The sequence below is a fragment of the Zootoca vivipara genome, chromosome 16, assembly GCF_963506605.1.
Source record: "Zootoca vivipara chromosome 16, rZooViv1.1, whole genome shotgun sequence".
NCBI lineage: Eukaryota > Metazoa > Chordata > Lepidosauria > Squamata > Lacertidae > Zootoca > Zootoca vivipara.
The window spans coordinates 39,839,010-39,856,098 of record NC_083291.1 but is presented as its reverse complement, the minus strand read 5'-3'; the positions used below and the strand labels follow the sequence as shown (position 1 = coordinate 39,856,098).

At 47.7% G+C, this 17,089-nt stretch overlaps 1 protein-coding gene across 1 annotated transcript in view; it reads left to right on the top strand.

Moving 5' to 3' along the window:
- The first annotated feature begins 5,540 nt into the window (after window positions 1-5,540).
- Window positions 5,541-17,089, top strand: part of SYP (synaptophysin) — a 34,673-nt gene continuing 23,124 nt past the window's right edge. The window contains exons 1-2 of the mRNA XM_035141189.2: window positions 5,541-5,601; window positions 12,843-12,908. Coding sequence (XP_034997080.2) covers window positions 5,584-5,601; window positions 12,843-12,908 — 84 coding nt within the window. The 5' untranslated portion in view covers window positions 5,541-5,583. The remainder of the gene's footprint in view (window positions 5,602-12,842; window positions 12,909-17,089) is intronic.

The window sequence follows — 17,089 nt, the reverse complement described above, 5'->3', positions numbered from 1 at the left end:
ACTGCATGCAGTGTCTTAATGAGACTAGCTATAATAACAAAGGTGGGTTTGTAAGTTACACTGTGACTTTTGTAAGTCCATATTTACGCATAAGATCCCACCCAGAAGGCAGAAGATGCAAAGCAGGACCACTTTTCTCAATGCAAGACTGCCTGGAAATCTGAGATTGCTGACATCAAAACTCCCAGAGTCAAAGAATTACTTTGAACGCATATATTCGTATATAGCCAGCCTTGGCTGCTGCCTCTATAGGACCCCGCTGGGTTTTATTAAACTTGCATAACTCTTCCTAGAAATGCCTGAGGCTAAGACACCTTTGTCTCTGCACTAATCGCTCCACAATGGACTAAATTGGGCATCTGTGTAATAGTACAGGTGCCTCTGAAAGGAAAGGCTATCTGCTGAGTCCTATTTCCCTTTGAAGTTCTTTCTGATACAGTGGTACCTCTGGTTAAGAACTTAATTCGTTCCAGAGGTTCGCTCTTAACCTGAAACTGGTCTTAATCTGAAGCACCACTTTAGCTAATGGGGCCTCCTGCTGCCGCCACACGATTTCTGTACTCATCCTGAAGCAAAGTTCTTAACCCGAGGTACTATTTCTGGGTTAGTGGAGTTTGTAACCTGAAGTGTTTGTAACCTGAAGCGTTTGTAACCTGAGGTACCACTGTACACAGAAAGAAGATACTTTGGCCTTCCTTTAGGCGTGGTTGAACAAAACCCCAAAAGCTCACGTCACCAGAATTATGGAAGGTGTTGTACAGTGACTGGCAGAAGTGGTTTGCTGTGCCACTTTATTCATCAGTATTCCTATTATTTATTCTTTTTATCCTACCCTTCCTCCAAAGGAGCTCCCTGTAATATGCATTTCTCCCTGCTCCCCTGGCACATCTCCATGCTCACGGATTGGAGCAACCACATCCCTCTGCTCAAGTTGTACAGCTGATAGTTGTAGTCCAAAACATCTGGAGGGTGCCAGGTTGACAAAGGCTAGTGTTGAATAAATAGACTCCCCCGCCCAATGAAGTTAACTAATGGAAGCAAACAAATAGGAAATTAATAATAATAATAATAATAATAATAATAATAATAATAATAATAATTTATTTATTCCCCAGCCACTCTGGGCGGCTTCCAACAAAATATTAAAAATACATTAAAACATCAGTCATTAAAAACTTCCCTAAACAGAGCTGCCTTCAGATGTCTTCTAAAAGTCAGGTAGTTATTTCCTTGACATCTGATGGGATGGCGTTCCACAGGGCAGGCGCCACTACTGAGAAGGCCCTTTGCCTGGTTCCCTGTAACCTCACTTCTCGCAGGGAGGGAACTGCCAGATGGCCCTCAGTGTGGACCTCAAAGTGAACAAATAATGAAGACACAAAATTCTGTTTCTCCTCTTTATAAGTTCATTTCTTTTTCTGTTGTTATCACTCCTCATAAAGTTACAGCCATTATTACTGCTCAAAGTATACTGTATTCATAAATGCAGACTGAAGAGTAGCACTCTGGCTTATAGGCTGCCACATAGATGGTGGAGCAAATTGTTCTCTTTTGCTCCAGCATGTAAGCCCCACACCAACAACTTCAAATGGCAAGAAAAGGAACTTTGCCTGACAGTACAAGGTGTTCAACAATGCAACAGGCTCCTGGTTTGGAGGGCTACATATCAAGTATGCTCCAGTGGTGGATTTCCTGTGTTGGCAAAGTGTCTGGATTACATGACTTCTGAGTACTCTTCCAACCCTACAGTTCCCTGGGTTACCATCACAAAAAGAGATAATGCAGCCATGTTGAGATAATGTTCTCCAGCTGGTCCTGATGCAACATTTACTTGGCAATAAGAGTTTCTTCATGGATCAAAAGATCCCAGAATTTAGAGAGCCAATTCTCCACTTCATTGGTTGTTTCAGCTCTCTCAAAATCTGATCATAGAATCATGGAGTTGGAAGAGACCACAAGGGCCATCCAGTCCAACCCCCTGCCAAGCAGGAAACACCATCAAAGCATTTCTGACAGATGGCTGTCAAGCCTCCGCTTAAAGACCTCCAAAGAAGGAGACTCCACCAAACTCCTTGGAAGCAAATTCCACTGTTGAACAGCTCTTACTGTCAGGAAGTTCTTCCTAATGTTTAGGTGGAATTTTCTTTCTTGTAGCCTGAATCCATTGCTCCGTGTCCGCTTCTCTGAAGCAGCAGAAAACAACCTTTCACCCTCCTCTATATGGCATCCTTTTATATATTTGAACATGGCTATCATATCACCCCTTAACCTTCTCTTCTCCAGGCTAAACATACCCAGCTCCCTAAGCCGTTCCTCATAAGGCATTGTTTCCAAGCCTTTGACCATTTTGGTTGCCCTCCTCTGGACACGTTCCAGCTTGTCAGTATCCTTCTTGAACTGTGGTGCCCAGAACTGGACACAGTACTCCCAGGTGAGGTCTGACCAGAGCAGAATACAGTGGTACTATTACTTCCCTTGATCTAGATGCTATACTCCTATTGATGCAGCCCAAAATTGTATTGGCTTTTTTAGCTGCTGCATCACACCGCTGACTCATGTCAAGTTTGTGGTCTACCAAGACTCCTAGATCCTTTTCACATGTACTGCTCTCAAGCCTGGTGTCTCCCATCCTGTATTTGTGCCTTTCGTTGTTGTTTTTTTGCCCAAGTGTAGTACTTTACATTTCTCCTTGTTAAAATTCATCTTGTTTGCTTTGGCCCAGTTGTCTAATCTGTTAAGGTCATTTTGAAGTGTGACCCTGTCCTCTGGGATATTAGCCACCCCTCCCAATTTGGTGTTCCGTCCCAGGCAGGGATCAGGTTTGTATCCTAAGTGGTGGGTGGGTGTGCTAGGCACAGCCTCCAGAGAAACAAGGTCACATGGCTGGTGCCTGTTCAGGATCGCATAACAATGTCTGGTCAAGTAGAGGTCAGGTTCTAGCAGGGCAAGAGCTGAGGTCAGATTCCAAAGTGCAGGATCAGGTGAAGCAAGAGGCCAGAACCATTTCCAATGTCATTCAAGCAAAGCAGAGCAAGTTCAGGTTAGCAAAGTCAGGCAAAGTAGAGGGCAAGGTCCACCTAAGCTAACAAGCAAAGTGGGTAGCACCCTGGAGAGCTCCAAATAGAATCTGCTGGGGAAGTCAGACAAGAAAGCTTTGAATTCTACCTTAAGTAGAATTGCCGCTCCCTCTAGGCAGCTAGAACAGCCTCCTCAGCCTGGTGTCTTCCAGGTGCTTTGGTCTACAACACCCATCAGCCCCAGACAGCATGTTCTCAGGGTTTTATGGGGGTTGTAGTCCAACAACCTCTGGAGGGTGTTGGGGAAAGCTGAGCTGGAGGAATGACTGAAGTGGATCCAATTTATTTTTGGAGCCATCTGGCTCCATTGCTGTTGGGGAAACCAGGTTTCTCCTATGGCCTCTGATTTGGAGTCCTTGATGTCTGTAAAGGAATGTGACCTCTTTAGGACACAGAGATGCTGACATCACAGACTTCTCTACTCCTGAGGAGATGAGAGCTTTGAAAATTGGTTTTGAGGGCACATCTCCTGGTCCAAGGCATATTCTGTCTACCCGTGGCATCTTCTCCTGAGTAATTTGTCTGCTTGGTTGCAAATTACAACTATATTAGCAAGATGGCTATGCTTCCAATATAAATGAAGAAGCACTCTTTTAGGAGAACCTGGTAGGGAGATTCTGTGTTGATAGGATCTTACTTGAATAAACTGTAGGAGTACATCTCAGGAAGCTTTTCAGCAGGGACTGAGTCACCAAGTTTGTGCATAAATACCTGTTTCCCCATGACCTTACCTTTTCTTTGCTCTTTCCAGGCATGGTCTGTGATTTAAAGCTCCACATCTGAGTTCTCTTCCCCCCCCCCTTTTGCTCCGGAGCTTTCCTCTTGGAAAACCCCTCTTTAAAGCTAAATCTTAGCAAACAGGAATCTGCAGAAAACCTGAATTGATGTTTGCTCTGATCCAGCTTTAAAGAGTGGGCTTTTGTGAAGAAAGTTCAGGGCAGAACCAAAAAACAATGCTTGGACACAGAGTGCTAAAGTGCAGACCTGGGCCTGGAAAGAGCAAAGCAAAGGTAAGTGGGGCTAATGTAGATAATACTACATTAGGAAGTAGGAATATTCATGATCTGGATATTATTTTCTTTAACATTTATTAATTCAGAATTGCATTGCTAGGCCCTGAGTTCTGCTGCTATTGAGACTTCTATAATGGTTATCCCTTATTCCAGGAGCAGGCAAGCTGCAGACCTCAGTCTAATTTCATTCACTTCCCTCAGGTCAATTTCAAATGCCCTCTCAGACACACATGGGCCTAGCCAAGGGGGGGCAGTTGCCCCCCAATCAATAAAAATCAATCTGAGGTGCCCCCCTCCCAACAGAAATCCTGGTTATGCCCATGCAGACACAACCAACCAGGTCAGCCCTCTGGCCATTGTGTGTGTGTGGGGGGGGGGGAGAAGTGGATGGCAGAAAGGGTCTCAAATGTGATTATCCTGTTCCACCCACTGCTGGCTTCCTCATCCCCCTGGAGGCACCCAATCCTGGCAGATTCCCTGCAAGGGAACATGGCCCTTGACCAAACAAAAAGGTCAGCCACACCACTGCACACTGCAAGTCTGGCCATGTCTCTAGTCTTCACTTCTCTCCTCTTTTGTACAATGGGGGTTACTCCCAGGTAAATGGAGTTAGGATTGCAGCCTCAGAGTGAGTATCAGCTTTCCCCTCCTTTGGGACAGGACTGGAAGTTACAAGTGAAGCAGCTTCTAGGCTTGCAATATTTTAGTCTAGCAAATCGTGGACCATTGTGCAGCTCACATCAGTGAAGCAAAATGGCATCAAGGGGCCTGTGTAACCCCAGTGCCATCCTCCTGGGCACCATATGGTTGGAAAATAGGCAACCAATGCCTAACAGTCATTGTTGCCCTGTAGTTTCCTACACAGACAGACTGAACGCATGGCATTTCCATACACCCTGCAAAATTCCTCCACGCTAGCAAAAATACCTAGAAAACAAATACAATGTGTGATACAGCATAGTTGACGTTTTATAATTTTTACAAGCCGCCAGTCCATTTTGCAGAGAAAGTGAACCTAAGTAGGCGAAACTGAACCGAACAGAGCACCTTTCCCCGTTGACCTTCCCTCCATTGCCGCACTTGGGACTGTACCGGTAAGTGTCTCGGGGCACAGACCTGCTTCTTGGTCGCCGCTGCGTTCTACATACTGTGTTGATGGGTATACCTCAAGCACAACGAGGGTCCTGCTGCTCCCTATGGACACGGGCCCCGACAGACAGACACCCCTTTAAAAAGAAGCAAGGGGGCCAGGCCAGCTCTCCTCCACCCCGCCAACCTCCATTTCCCACGGCCCTCTTCTCCCTTTGCCCACGAAGGACATGGCTCCAGCTCAGCTTCACACGCCAGCCCCTTTGACGTCAGCCTCCGGCTCTCCCAGCCTCCCCCCACCCCCCGCCACTCAGCCCCTCGCTCCGCCCAGCCTCGGCTCTTCACCCCCGCCCGACCCAACCTCCCCGGCGCTCTGCTGCGTCGCGCTCGCCTTCCCCGCAAAGATGGAAGTCGTCAACCAGGTGAGGCGCGCCGACTTGCTGCGCCGCGAGCAGCTCCCCGGGACCCCCCCGGGACCCCCCCGGCTCGGCTGGGCCGCGAAATCAGTGCGGCGTAGAGGGCAGGAGCCCCTTGACTGGGGGGGCGAGGGGGGGGGTTAAGCCAGTCTCCCCCCCCCCGCGATTTGCAGCAAATGCGCGGAGCTCCGGGGCGGGGGAGGCTGCGGAGCAATTGCTGCAGTGAAGCCGGCGGGGGGGGGGGCGGCGGAGGCGCCGGGCTGCTGGAATGAAAATGCCCTCGAAATAGCGGGAGTCCTCCCCTCCCCGCTCCTTCCTCTGCAATGGCTTCGTAGAGGGAGCTGCAATAACGTCGGTGCAGCGAGGCGCCTAGATGCTGCCGTCGGTCATTGCAGCAGATTGAAAGGGGGGGGGGTCAGGAAAATGGCTGGGCGATGCAGTAGAGCTACGCCCGGGTGGACGGCGCTTGGGGAGCCGAAGGATGCGGGGGGGGGAGAGAGCGGCGATCTCCGTTACAGTAAACAGGGGCGGGGAGGGCGATCGCTGCCCCCGCACGCAAGACCCGCCGCCGGCGGGGGGGGGGGGGAGTCCGTTATTGCGAGGGGAAGCGAGTCGGGAAACGCGGAGGGGAGGGAAGGCTATGCGGGCCGCGGCAAGTGTACCCTGCGGGGGGGGGCAGACAGGCAGGTTGGGGTGGGCAAGGGCTGGGGGGCACGTGGAGTTGTTTTGCAACAGAAGTGGGGGGAGTGCAGCTGCTTCCAGTCCAGGCAAGGTGTGGGGTGCGGGCGGCCTTTCTCGGCGGAGAGGCTTTGGGCAGAGAGGCCCCCCTCTCCGGTTGCTGCAGCGGCAGATGGTGTTCGAGAAGCATCAATATGGCTGCAGAAGAACCTCAAGGCGCAGCGGGTGGGGGCAGCAAGGGATACTGGCGAGGGAACGGGGGGGGCCCTCTCTTGTCTTATTTTTCCAGGATCTATGGCAGGACGAGGTGGGAGGCGGCTGTCGGACAATAAAGAAGGTTGGGGGGGGGGGTGCAATCTGGCCGTCCCATGCTGGGACGGGAGGGCTGGCAAGGAGGAGATGCCGCGGAGGGGCGTCTTCTCACGACTCTTCCCCAGAGCAACTGCAGTCAGATGCATGGGGGGGGGGGTTGCATAGGATGGGGATGTCGCTTTTGGAGCTGCGGGGGTTGCTGCTCACTCACTTGGGCGGCTGGCCTGGGGGAGGAGGTGCAGTGATGTATAAGTTGAGCACAGGAAGGTGGCATTAATGTTTGGGGAGGGAATTTCGTGATGGGGCACCCATAAATTAGGATGGACTTCTGGTTTTACAGTGGGGCTTCTAGTCAAGGAGTCAGAGGGGTCGGGGGTGTCTGGTTGGGGGGGGGGGCATTTGCAGAACTGCTGACCATAATTGTGTTTGGTAAGGAGAGAGTCCAAAAATGGGGAGTTGAGATGTCAGTTTGTGTTTGTGTTGGGAGAGGCTGCAATCCCGAAGAGGGTGTGGGCAGTTTCTTTGCATTCAGACTCTCACAGCTCAGTCTTGTGCACAATTGCCAAGAAGTAAGTTCCACTGCATTTTGGAGGGTTTACTCCCTTATACGGGTGCTTAGGATCACAGCCCCACTCTCTCTTTTCTCACTTAGAAATTTCACACAGCAGAGGAAAAAGAGAACACATCTCCATAAACCTCCAAAGGTGTTTGGTCAGTGAATCATAGCTGTTCGTTGGGGTTTGGGCAGCATCTGGTAGATAGAATGTAGCTAAATTTGATACTGTTGGTCAGGGGTCAGCAATTTTTTTCAGCAGGGGGCCGGTCCACTGTCCCTCAGACCTTGTGGGGGGCCGGACTATATTTTGGAAAAAAAATCTGAACGAATTCTTATGCCCCACAAATAACCCAGAGATGCATTTTAAATACAAGGACACATTCTGCTCATGTAAAAATATGCTGATTCGCGGGCCGGATTTAGAAGAGGATTGGGCTGCATCTGCCCCCCCCCTAGTTTGGGGACCCCTGCTGTTGGTCTTGTTTTGTCTTTCAAATGTCTTAATGTTTGTGTGCTTTAAGGTGTTGTGATTTCGGATCTGGAACTGCTTGGTGTGTGTTTGCTTGCAATGCTGGCCCAGCTAGAGAGGCAAAAGTATGCAGCCCTTGAATGGGTGTCCAGGAGCATCTGGCTCCACTATGCTAATGCCTTGAGATGGGGAACTGTTACTGTAGCTGCACTTCTGACTAGATCCACTTTCTCAGTGGAGCGTTATAGATGTAAAGCAGGGGTGCTAATTGAGGTTACTGGTGATGGTGCCCAGGGTGGGTTGTTTTGAATGTCTTTTTAGGGTTAGGGATGGTTTTGTGCAGGTGCAGAGTTGTGCTGGGTGTTAATTCCTCAGGGACAAGGGAGTTTTTTTTGCTCTGTGTTGCAAGGATAAAATATAGGCTAGTGATTGGAGGACAGTTTGGGTCTTGGGCGATGTGCGTAGGCAGTGTTGTCGCATTGCCTCTGAGTGTGCAAATCAGGAATATGTGTGTCATAACTAGAATGGAGCTTGCCAACTGTGAACCAGTATATAAACATGAGAGATGATGCATGGTGGGGCTATGGGATGCACAGACTTTGAAGTTAGTGGTAATGTTTTTGTGGGTAGAGACTGAGAAGTGGTTTATGGTTTATGTGGGTGATGCTACTGTTGTAGTTTATTTTACGTTCACCTCCCTCCATTGGAGTGTGCAGATCATAGAACGTTATGGAGAACGGCTGTTGCTGTTTTAGATGGATATTGTTTCAGTCTATCCCAGAACACATAAACTCTCAAGGTGGCTTAAGTAAATCACTATTTCTTCAGCTCTGATCAGTGATATGGGGACAATAGCACTGGCCTACTTTACATAGTTGTTGTAAGCATAACTTTGATAAAATGCGTGAACACATGGAAATGCTACGTATTATTTCAGTAGATGGGGTATTACTTCATTGAGAAGGGCAGAGTGTTTTGTGTTGTGCAAGGTAGGAGAGACTGATCTCTCATACAAACCGTTTTTTTTTATGGGTGGACTGCAGGAATAATTGCACCAAGAGAAATGTCAGGGTAGAGGATGCGTCTTACCTTGCTTTTTGTGGTCTTAGAGAGGAAATAGTTCTCTGTGGCAGCCTTCCCCAACCTGGTGCCCTCCAACTGTTTTGGCTATGCTGACATAGTGCTTGGAATGTGGTTGCCTCAGTTATGGCGGTATAAGAACCAAATTACTAGTTCCTTGAGGGCATGTGTGGACAAAGGCCAGGAGATAGCCAGAGGAACATCTGGCCAAGTCAGGGGCTAACCCTGAAGCAGACCAGTGCAAGTAGATGCGGTGGGAAAGTAAACGGTGTTTATGTGCGCTCTGGCATTTGTCACGGTGTTCTGTTGCACCAGTAGCTGTTTAGTCATGCTGGCCACATGACCCGGAAAGCTGTCTGTGGACAAATGCAGGCTCCCTCAGCCTGAAAATGAGATGAGTGCCGCAACCCCAAAGTCAAATTTGACTGGACTTAACCATCCGGGGATTCTTTACCTTTTTACCTAACCCAGGAGGAAGCTGGTGGATCATTGGGTGGAATCTGACAGATAGGATCAAAGCCAATCAATCCAGAGATTGAGCTTGGATATTACTGGCTTTTTAAACACCAGTACTGGTGGTGATTACCTGTCAAAATTCAGCTTCACTGGTCAGGCAAATAAAAGGCTCACAGGTTAGCAACCAAAGTTATTTTGGTAAGAAAATATTGTTATCTTTGAGTCCAAAAGTGAGAGGTTAAGATGTGATGCATTAGGGAAGTGCTGTGTTATATACCGTACAGTATTGGTGGTACGAATGACTGAATATTCAAGACTTCTTTATTCCACAGGCTTTTTAATTGGATTCTTGATTTTATAGTCATAGCACATTTTTTGTTCCATTGTATTCCGTATCCTGTACACTGCTTAAAGGCAACTATAATTAAGTGATATAGAAATTGTCAAAATAAATAAACATAAGGTGCAACGGTTTGGTTTTAGAGCACATAAGAGGAGCTCACCTTCTTATCTCTCCTCATGAGTCACTGGTTAGAAGGGGGCAGGCCTAGAGCAGAGACTCACACAGAGACATGAAAGGGAGTTTCATCTGAGAGCCAGTAAATGTGCTGCATCTCTGTGATTTGGGAAAGGTTAAATGCTTCAGTTCAAATTGTGCAGAAGTGGGATAAAACCATTTGCCCCTTCCTGCTGGTGGAGGTTAGTTGGAAAGCCAGTGCAGATGATAATAATAATAATAATAATAATAATAATAATAATAATAATAATAACAACAACAATAATAATATTTTATTTATACCCCGCCCTCCCCAGCCAATGCCGGGCTCAGAGTGGCTAACACCAAATATAAAACAACTGATTAAAATACAACTCAACAACAAGACTACATACATCAAAATTATATTAAAAATATTAAAAATGCAGCCTCATATATAGGGAAAAAGAAAGGGAAAATGGGGGAGGGAATCAGGTTGGCTCCAGGCCAAATGCCAGGCAGAACAACTCTGTCTTGTTGAAAGAAATCAGGTTCTGCAGGGCCCTGGTCTCAGGAGACAGAGCGTTCCACCAAGCCGGGGCCAGTGTTGAGAAGGCCCTGGTTCTAGTAGAGGCTAATCTGATTTCCTTCAGGCCCAGGATCTCTAAGGTATTACTGTTTATGGACCTTAAGGTCCTCCACGGGGCATACCGGGAGAGACGATCCCATAAGTATGAGGGTCCTAGGCCATAAAGGGCTTTAAAGGTCAAAACCAGCACCTTAAATCTGACCCTGTACTCCACCGGGAGCCCATGCAGCTGGAAAAGCACTGGGTGAGTATGCTCCCATGGCAGGGACCCCGTGAGGAGCCTCGCTGCAGCATTCTGCACCTGCTGGAGTTTCTGGGACAGCTTCAAGCGCAGCCCCGCGTAGAGCGAATTACAGTAGTCAAGCCTGGAGGTGACTATCGCATGGATCACTGTGGCTAGGTCGGGGCGGGAAAGGTAAGGGACCAACTGCTTAATGCAGCGAAGGTGAAAAAATGTCACCTTAGCTGTTGTAGTAACCTGCACCTCCATAGAAAGGGAGGCGTCAAGGATTACACCCAAACTAATTGGGCCCCCGCAAGAGAAGGGAGTTGGTCCCTCTTCTCCATGCCATCCCGACCCAGCCAGAGGACCTCTGTCTTTGAAGGATTTCATTTCAGTCGGCTCCCACAAAACCATCCAGCCACAGCCTCCAAGCATCTGGTCAGTGTGTCCGGGGCCGAGTTGGTATGGCCATCCATCAACAGATAGAGCTGAGTGTCATCAGCGTATTGGTGACAACCCAGCCCAAAGCTCTGGACAGTCCTGGCAAGGGGGCGCATAAAGATGTTTAAAAGCATCGGGGAGAGGATTGCACCTTGTGGCACTCCACACACCAAGGAGTGGCGCAACGACATCTCCCTCCCTAGTGCCACCCTCTGTCCCCGACCAGAGATATAAGAGCACAGCCATTGTTGGGCTATGCCCTGTAGTCCCACATCGGCGAGGCGGTGGTCCAGAAGATCATGATTGACCATGTCAAAGGCTGCTTACAAATCTAAGAGAATCAGCAGTCCCGACCCGCCTTGTTCCAGTTGTCTACGGAGATCATCTGTTAGGGTGACCAGAGCCATCTCGGTCCCAAAACCAGGGCGGAAACTGGACTGAAATGAGTCTAAAGCCGATGTTTCCTCCAGAAACCTGCCAGCTGTTCAGCAACCGCTCTCTCAATTACCTTGCCCAGATATGGAAGATTCGAAACTGGGCGGTAATTGGATAGATCTAAAGGATCTAGAGAAGTTTTCTTTAAGAGCGGACACACCACTGCTTCCTTCAGCTCCCCTGGGAATGTCCCTGTGCCAAGGGACAAATTGATGATTTCAACCAGGGGATCCGCGCAACGTCTGGGCACGCCCTAATCAGCAAAGACGGGCACGGATCAAGGAGGCAAGTGGTAAGCCTACCAGCCTACCAGCTCAAAGGAATCTATCCACATCAGCAGGGAGTATCCAATCGAAATGGTCCAACACTGGACCCAAAGACAAATGTATCTAAATTGGCAGGGAGGTCAAGGCGGAGCGACAGGACTTTCTACGCAAAAAAGCTCGCAAATGCCTCACAGCTATGAGTCAAATTTGTACTTAAATTTGGTTGTCCCCCTAAGGACGTTATCGTCCTAATTATTCTAAATAGTTGTGCCGGGCGAGAGCTAGAGGATGCAATGGCAGCTGTGAAGTAAGATTTCTTAGCAGCTTTCATAGCCACCTCATAGGCTTTCATAAGCGTCCTATAAGTTGTTCTTGAAGCTCCATTGTGAGTCCTTCGCCATACTCGCTCTAGCCGTCTGAGGTCTTGCTTCATTTCCCGGAGTTCCTCGGTAAACCAAGGGGCCCAGTTTCGGCGGGGTTGCAGAGGGCGCCTAGGTGCGATCTCATCGATGGCCGCCGAGAACCGGTTATTCCACTCCTTGACAAGGTCATCTAATGAGTTGCCAGGGGGAGCAGGGTCCTGCAAGGCCTGACGGAATCTATCAGAATCCATCAGCCTCCACGGGCAAGCCCAAATAGTTAAGAGGCAGCCTCTTTGGTGGCTTGGTATTTGGGGCTCAAAGCAGGCTCAGTGCTATTTTGTTTTTATTCCCCCCCCCTTCTTTTATGCTGCTGATGGGGCAGTGAAGGCCAGGACTTCTGGGATATGGGTAGTGCCATGATTCAGGCATCATTCCAATTTAGCTGAATTCCTGCCGTTCTGTGTCCGATTCCCGGTGGGGTTCCAGGAACAAATTCCTTTTTGTATGCCACTTCCATGATAAATGTAATCCACTTTATTATCGTTTGGAGAATGTTTGTGTGCTCCAGACATTTTGAATTGCCTTCCCAGTTGCACTCAGATCCTTTTGGGGATTCTCCCAGCATAGCCAGGTAGCCTGTGACCCTGGAGAGCTCATTGAAGTAGACGGGGACTTGCCCTGATCACTATAAGGCGGCGGCAGCATCCTATAGAGCTCAGTGGGAGAGCATTTGCATCAAGGCCCCAGCATTTCCATATGAGGCTGGGAATGTCCTCTGCCAGAAATTCTGGTGGTCAGATAGTGATGACGTAGGTAGAACATCATAGAAGGCAGCTTCCTAGGTCCCTATGTATTCCTACAAGGCAGCAGCTTCTAAACCAAACCTGCCCTTTCTCTCTTCGCAGCTGGTGGCCGTCGGGCAGTTCCGGATCTTCAAGGAGCCTCTAGGCTTTGTGAAGTTGCTAGAATGGGTGAGTCCAAATCCTCTCCTTAGTCACCTTCTGTGAGCCAAAGACGGGCAGGGAAAGAGGCTGTCCATTCTGTTCCTCCCATTCTTTGCTGGATTCATCATCATAATTTTATTTATATGCCACCTTTCCGTAGTTAAAACCATGCTCAAGGTTGCTTGCATCATGAAAAGATTTACATGATTACAAACACAACAAAAGGAGCTAGAAACAATAAATGAAACTCAACCAAAAGTGCACAATCAAATTGCACAATTTCCACACCAGTCATAATATCTAAAAATAAAGGTATGAAAAACTAATATCCATAACAGCAAATTCTCCTACTTTTTACTATCTGTCAGTCTTTAGGTTGGTTGTCCCAGCAGGATTGAGCTGCTTAATGCAGAGTGCTTTGAAGTATGGAACAAGGCCCCCATCTTGCTTTACCCCACCTCACCCTGCTCTGTCCCAGCAGTAAGAGCAACAGAAGGAACTTGTGGTGCCTTAACATCACGTGGGGACAGAAGGATAGATAGCAGTAGGCTTCCTCTCCACATTTCAGAGGTAAACTACTTTGCTGGCAGGCTGCTACAGGTCTAGCTATCCTTAACAGCACAAGAGCAGGCCAGCCTCTTATTTACCTGCTCAGCTGGCATTCCCACTAGCAGTCTGGCAGGAGGCTTGGAAAAAGCGAAGGGCTGCATCCTGGTAATGATGGTGGTTTTGATGTAAGGACAGGGTGCATCTATTAAAGTGGTGTCACAAGAGGCACAGACCTCAGACTCAGATAGGAAAGTGTCAAAGAACAAGACTGTGCTAGGGGAGGAATGGAAACCCAAGCAGCTCATTTCACATGGTGGAGAACAGATTGTAAGACTTGAGGGGGGGAAACATTTACCTTGTTCCTTGGCCTTTTGATCTCAAGTAGAATTAATGTTGGAACCAGCCACAAGATAAAATGATTTTCTGTCACTTCCTCTGCAGCAGCCAGGTTCTATAATAAAGCTTCTGCATAGCCATTAAGCAGGACACCCCATACCAGGGGTGGGAACCTCAGGCCTAGTGGCCAGGCCTGTCAGTTTGAGCCCCAGGACTTTCCCGAGGCCGCTTCCCCTGAGGACACTCCCTCCACTCTGCTCCTCCAGTTCTCGCACCTCCCTGGAATGTGTCTGTGGACTGCAATGATGCCTTTTGCTTGCCTGGATAGAGAGATGTAAGAAAACTGTGATGGTACTATACTAAACTGTGATGGACTGGGTTCCGGTTTCCGCCTGCAGGAATGGCGGATCTGTTTTCCATCTCTCTGACCTTCGTAAGGAATTTGGCGGTTGCTAGGGGAGTAAATGGCAACCCCCTACCCTCTCCGGGGGTTACGGAGAGGGGCCGCTGGCCCGCGATGCCCCCAGACCCACTCCGACTGTTTTTGGAGTGGGGGGAGCTTGGGCTGAGCACTTACGACGGCCAGGACTCCCGGACGCTAATCTGCATGGCGGGGATTTCCATGGTTAAAGAAGATAATTAGGCTTAAATCTATGGACATACTTCAGAAGGAGGGGAAGAAGCGCTGTTTACTGCTGAGAATTTTATGCTGCTGAGCGAGAGGAGTCAAAGAATGTACGGCATCTGGAAGAAGGATTGATGGGGACGGAGCGATAAGGGAAGCAAGTTTTTATTTTTTCTTCATATTGTTGCCTCGTATCTTCCCGGACGCGATGTCCTGGCTTGTTTGGAGTGAAAGAGAAGCAAAAGACTGTGTGAGTTGAACTCTATAGCTGTTGTTACTGAGCATATTTCTTAAAGATGTGAAGTTGCCGATGAGAAAAGCCCCCCCCCTAGTCAGACGGAAGGAGTTCTGGACGCGTTCGGAGGATTTATGAGCTGTGACGCACTTTAAATTGGAGCAGCGACCTGAAGCTAAGTTCAGCTATAGGGCAAGGAGATCCATTAATTTACCAAGAGTTCATGGTTGGATGTTTGGGTCTCCTGCCTGAAAAAGCTGTAAATTCTATAAAGATAAATAAATCGTAAATCTTCATGGTTATGAGAGAAAATGAAAGTGATTTGAGCCTTTTAAGATGGCGCTGCTACTCCGTCGCAACAGGGAGCTCCACTAAGAAGATTTATGGGGAGGCTGGACTGATTAACTCACACAGGAGAAAGAACATCTGTGAAACTTCGTTTGACATTTATCTCAGCAGCTGGAACAATCGGATGAAAGTGGAAAACATCTAGGTGACTGTAAGGGGAAGATTTGGAATATTATGAGCTTGGAGGACGATTTGAACTTTAGAAATAAGACGGCAGTGGACAGTTGCGAGGAATTCCCAATTTCTTGAAGCATGGGAACCCAAAAATAAATTATTTAGATGATTTGGCATAACATTCGGTTTGATTGATATATATATGTGTATAATTTGAAATATTGAAATGTGATATAATTGGTTTTAATTGGAAAATTAATAAAAATATTTTTTTTAAAAAAAAAAAATAAACTGTGATGGACTGTACTAAAGAGTCACATTCATTGCCCCACTCACCACAAATGTGAATCCCCTCATCCCGCCCCAGCTTGCCTATGGGGGAATGTGCCACCAAGCTGGGAAAAAAAGCTTTCAACTTCTCTTCTATATGAATGAATGTCCAAAATTTGACTGCTGATATTCACACGTGTCAAAAGTCCCAGACAGATTTTGCAGGTTTCTAAAAGCTCAAGATTAAAATGTGATTGTTGGAACCCATTGATATATGTGCTTAAAAAAGAAAAGAAAAAAGACAGACTCACTTCCACCTGGTTTGGAACATCATTGTCACCTGACCTCCCCATTCAGTTGTCCTCTCCTCTCCATTGTGCAAGCAGAGGTCTGAGATGAGCCTGTGGGCTCCCCCATGTGTTAGGGACTGGCTGCCTGCAGTGGAGAGCCTGCGGTACTCAAGCAGGCTCCCAGCACAATTTATTAAAACCCTGACTTTTTGGGTTCTAGATCATGCAGCAAAACTAATTGAGTTCAGCCCCCAACATATGGGGGATTGCAGGAATGGAGATGCGCAGGGGTGGGCAATGAACACATCCTGCCCTGCTTTATGCCAAGGGAATCACAGGGCTGTAGGAAACCCAGCACATAGTTTAGTGCAAAATTTAGGTCCAAAATTTAGGTCCAAATTTCTCAAACAAAAATGTCTCCTTCATGCAGGAAGGGAAGCGATACACAGCTTTTACCTAACCTACTGTAATATCTGGGGAGGACATCTGGGGCTGCTCCTTAAAATCATGCTTGCTTTACTGCAGGAAAAAGAGCTTTCCTAGGCAAGGCCGGTTCACTTAAATGCAATGCATTCAAGCAGGCAAATGAGATCCATGTCTTTATATAGCACTAACTATGCATATCAGAAGTGGGGAATCTTTGGTATCCAGGTGTCATTGAACTCCCCAGTCAACATGTCCCCTGGTCTGGGATGTGGGAGTGGGAGTCCAGCAACAACTGGAGATCTATATTTGCAAAAAGCAGGTTTGACAGGTCCTAATCCCTGCAACACTGACGTCTGAGCCAGTATTTGATTCATCAGTCTACACACCTGTCTTTTGGGTCACAAAGCTGGGAGAAAGATGGGCTCCCCTTGCAGCTTGAGAGCTTGTTGTGAGCTCTGCTTTCACATGCCTCTGTCTTCAGCCTGAAAGAGAGAGATTGCAGGCTCCCATCTCTTATAGAAGCTGCCCACCTTCACCTTCAGAATGTCAAGTATTCCTAAAGCTTTTCATTACCTAGACTGCCTTCTTGGCTATGTGAACAAATCCAGATTCTGGAGATATACTTGATCCTTTCCCCAATAAAAGATGGAGAGGTGTTTGTTTTTTTTAAATTCATTCTTACACACATGTCCTGGAGCATTTGCAGACAGCAAGCACAATAACTATTTTAAACGATGTCAATATTTGAAGAAATAGTCTTATCCACTGTGTGTGTGTGTGTGTGTGTGTGTGTGTAGAGAGAGAGAGAGAGAGAAACAAACAAAAGGAGAAAGAGATTATGCTAACATGCATTCTTAGGATTACTGAAAATAGATTTATTTATTTAGGCTACTTATTTTTGCTGTTGGCACATACCTGTCATGTTGTTTTCCAAACAATGGTAATTCCAACTGAACAATGAAGCCTGGGGTTCCGGTTTCCGCCTGCAGGAATGGCGGACCTGTTTTCCATCTCT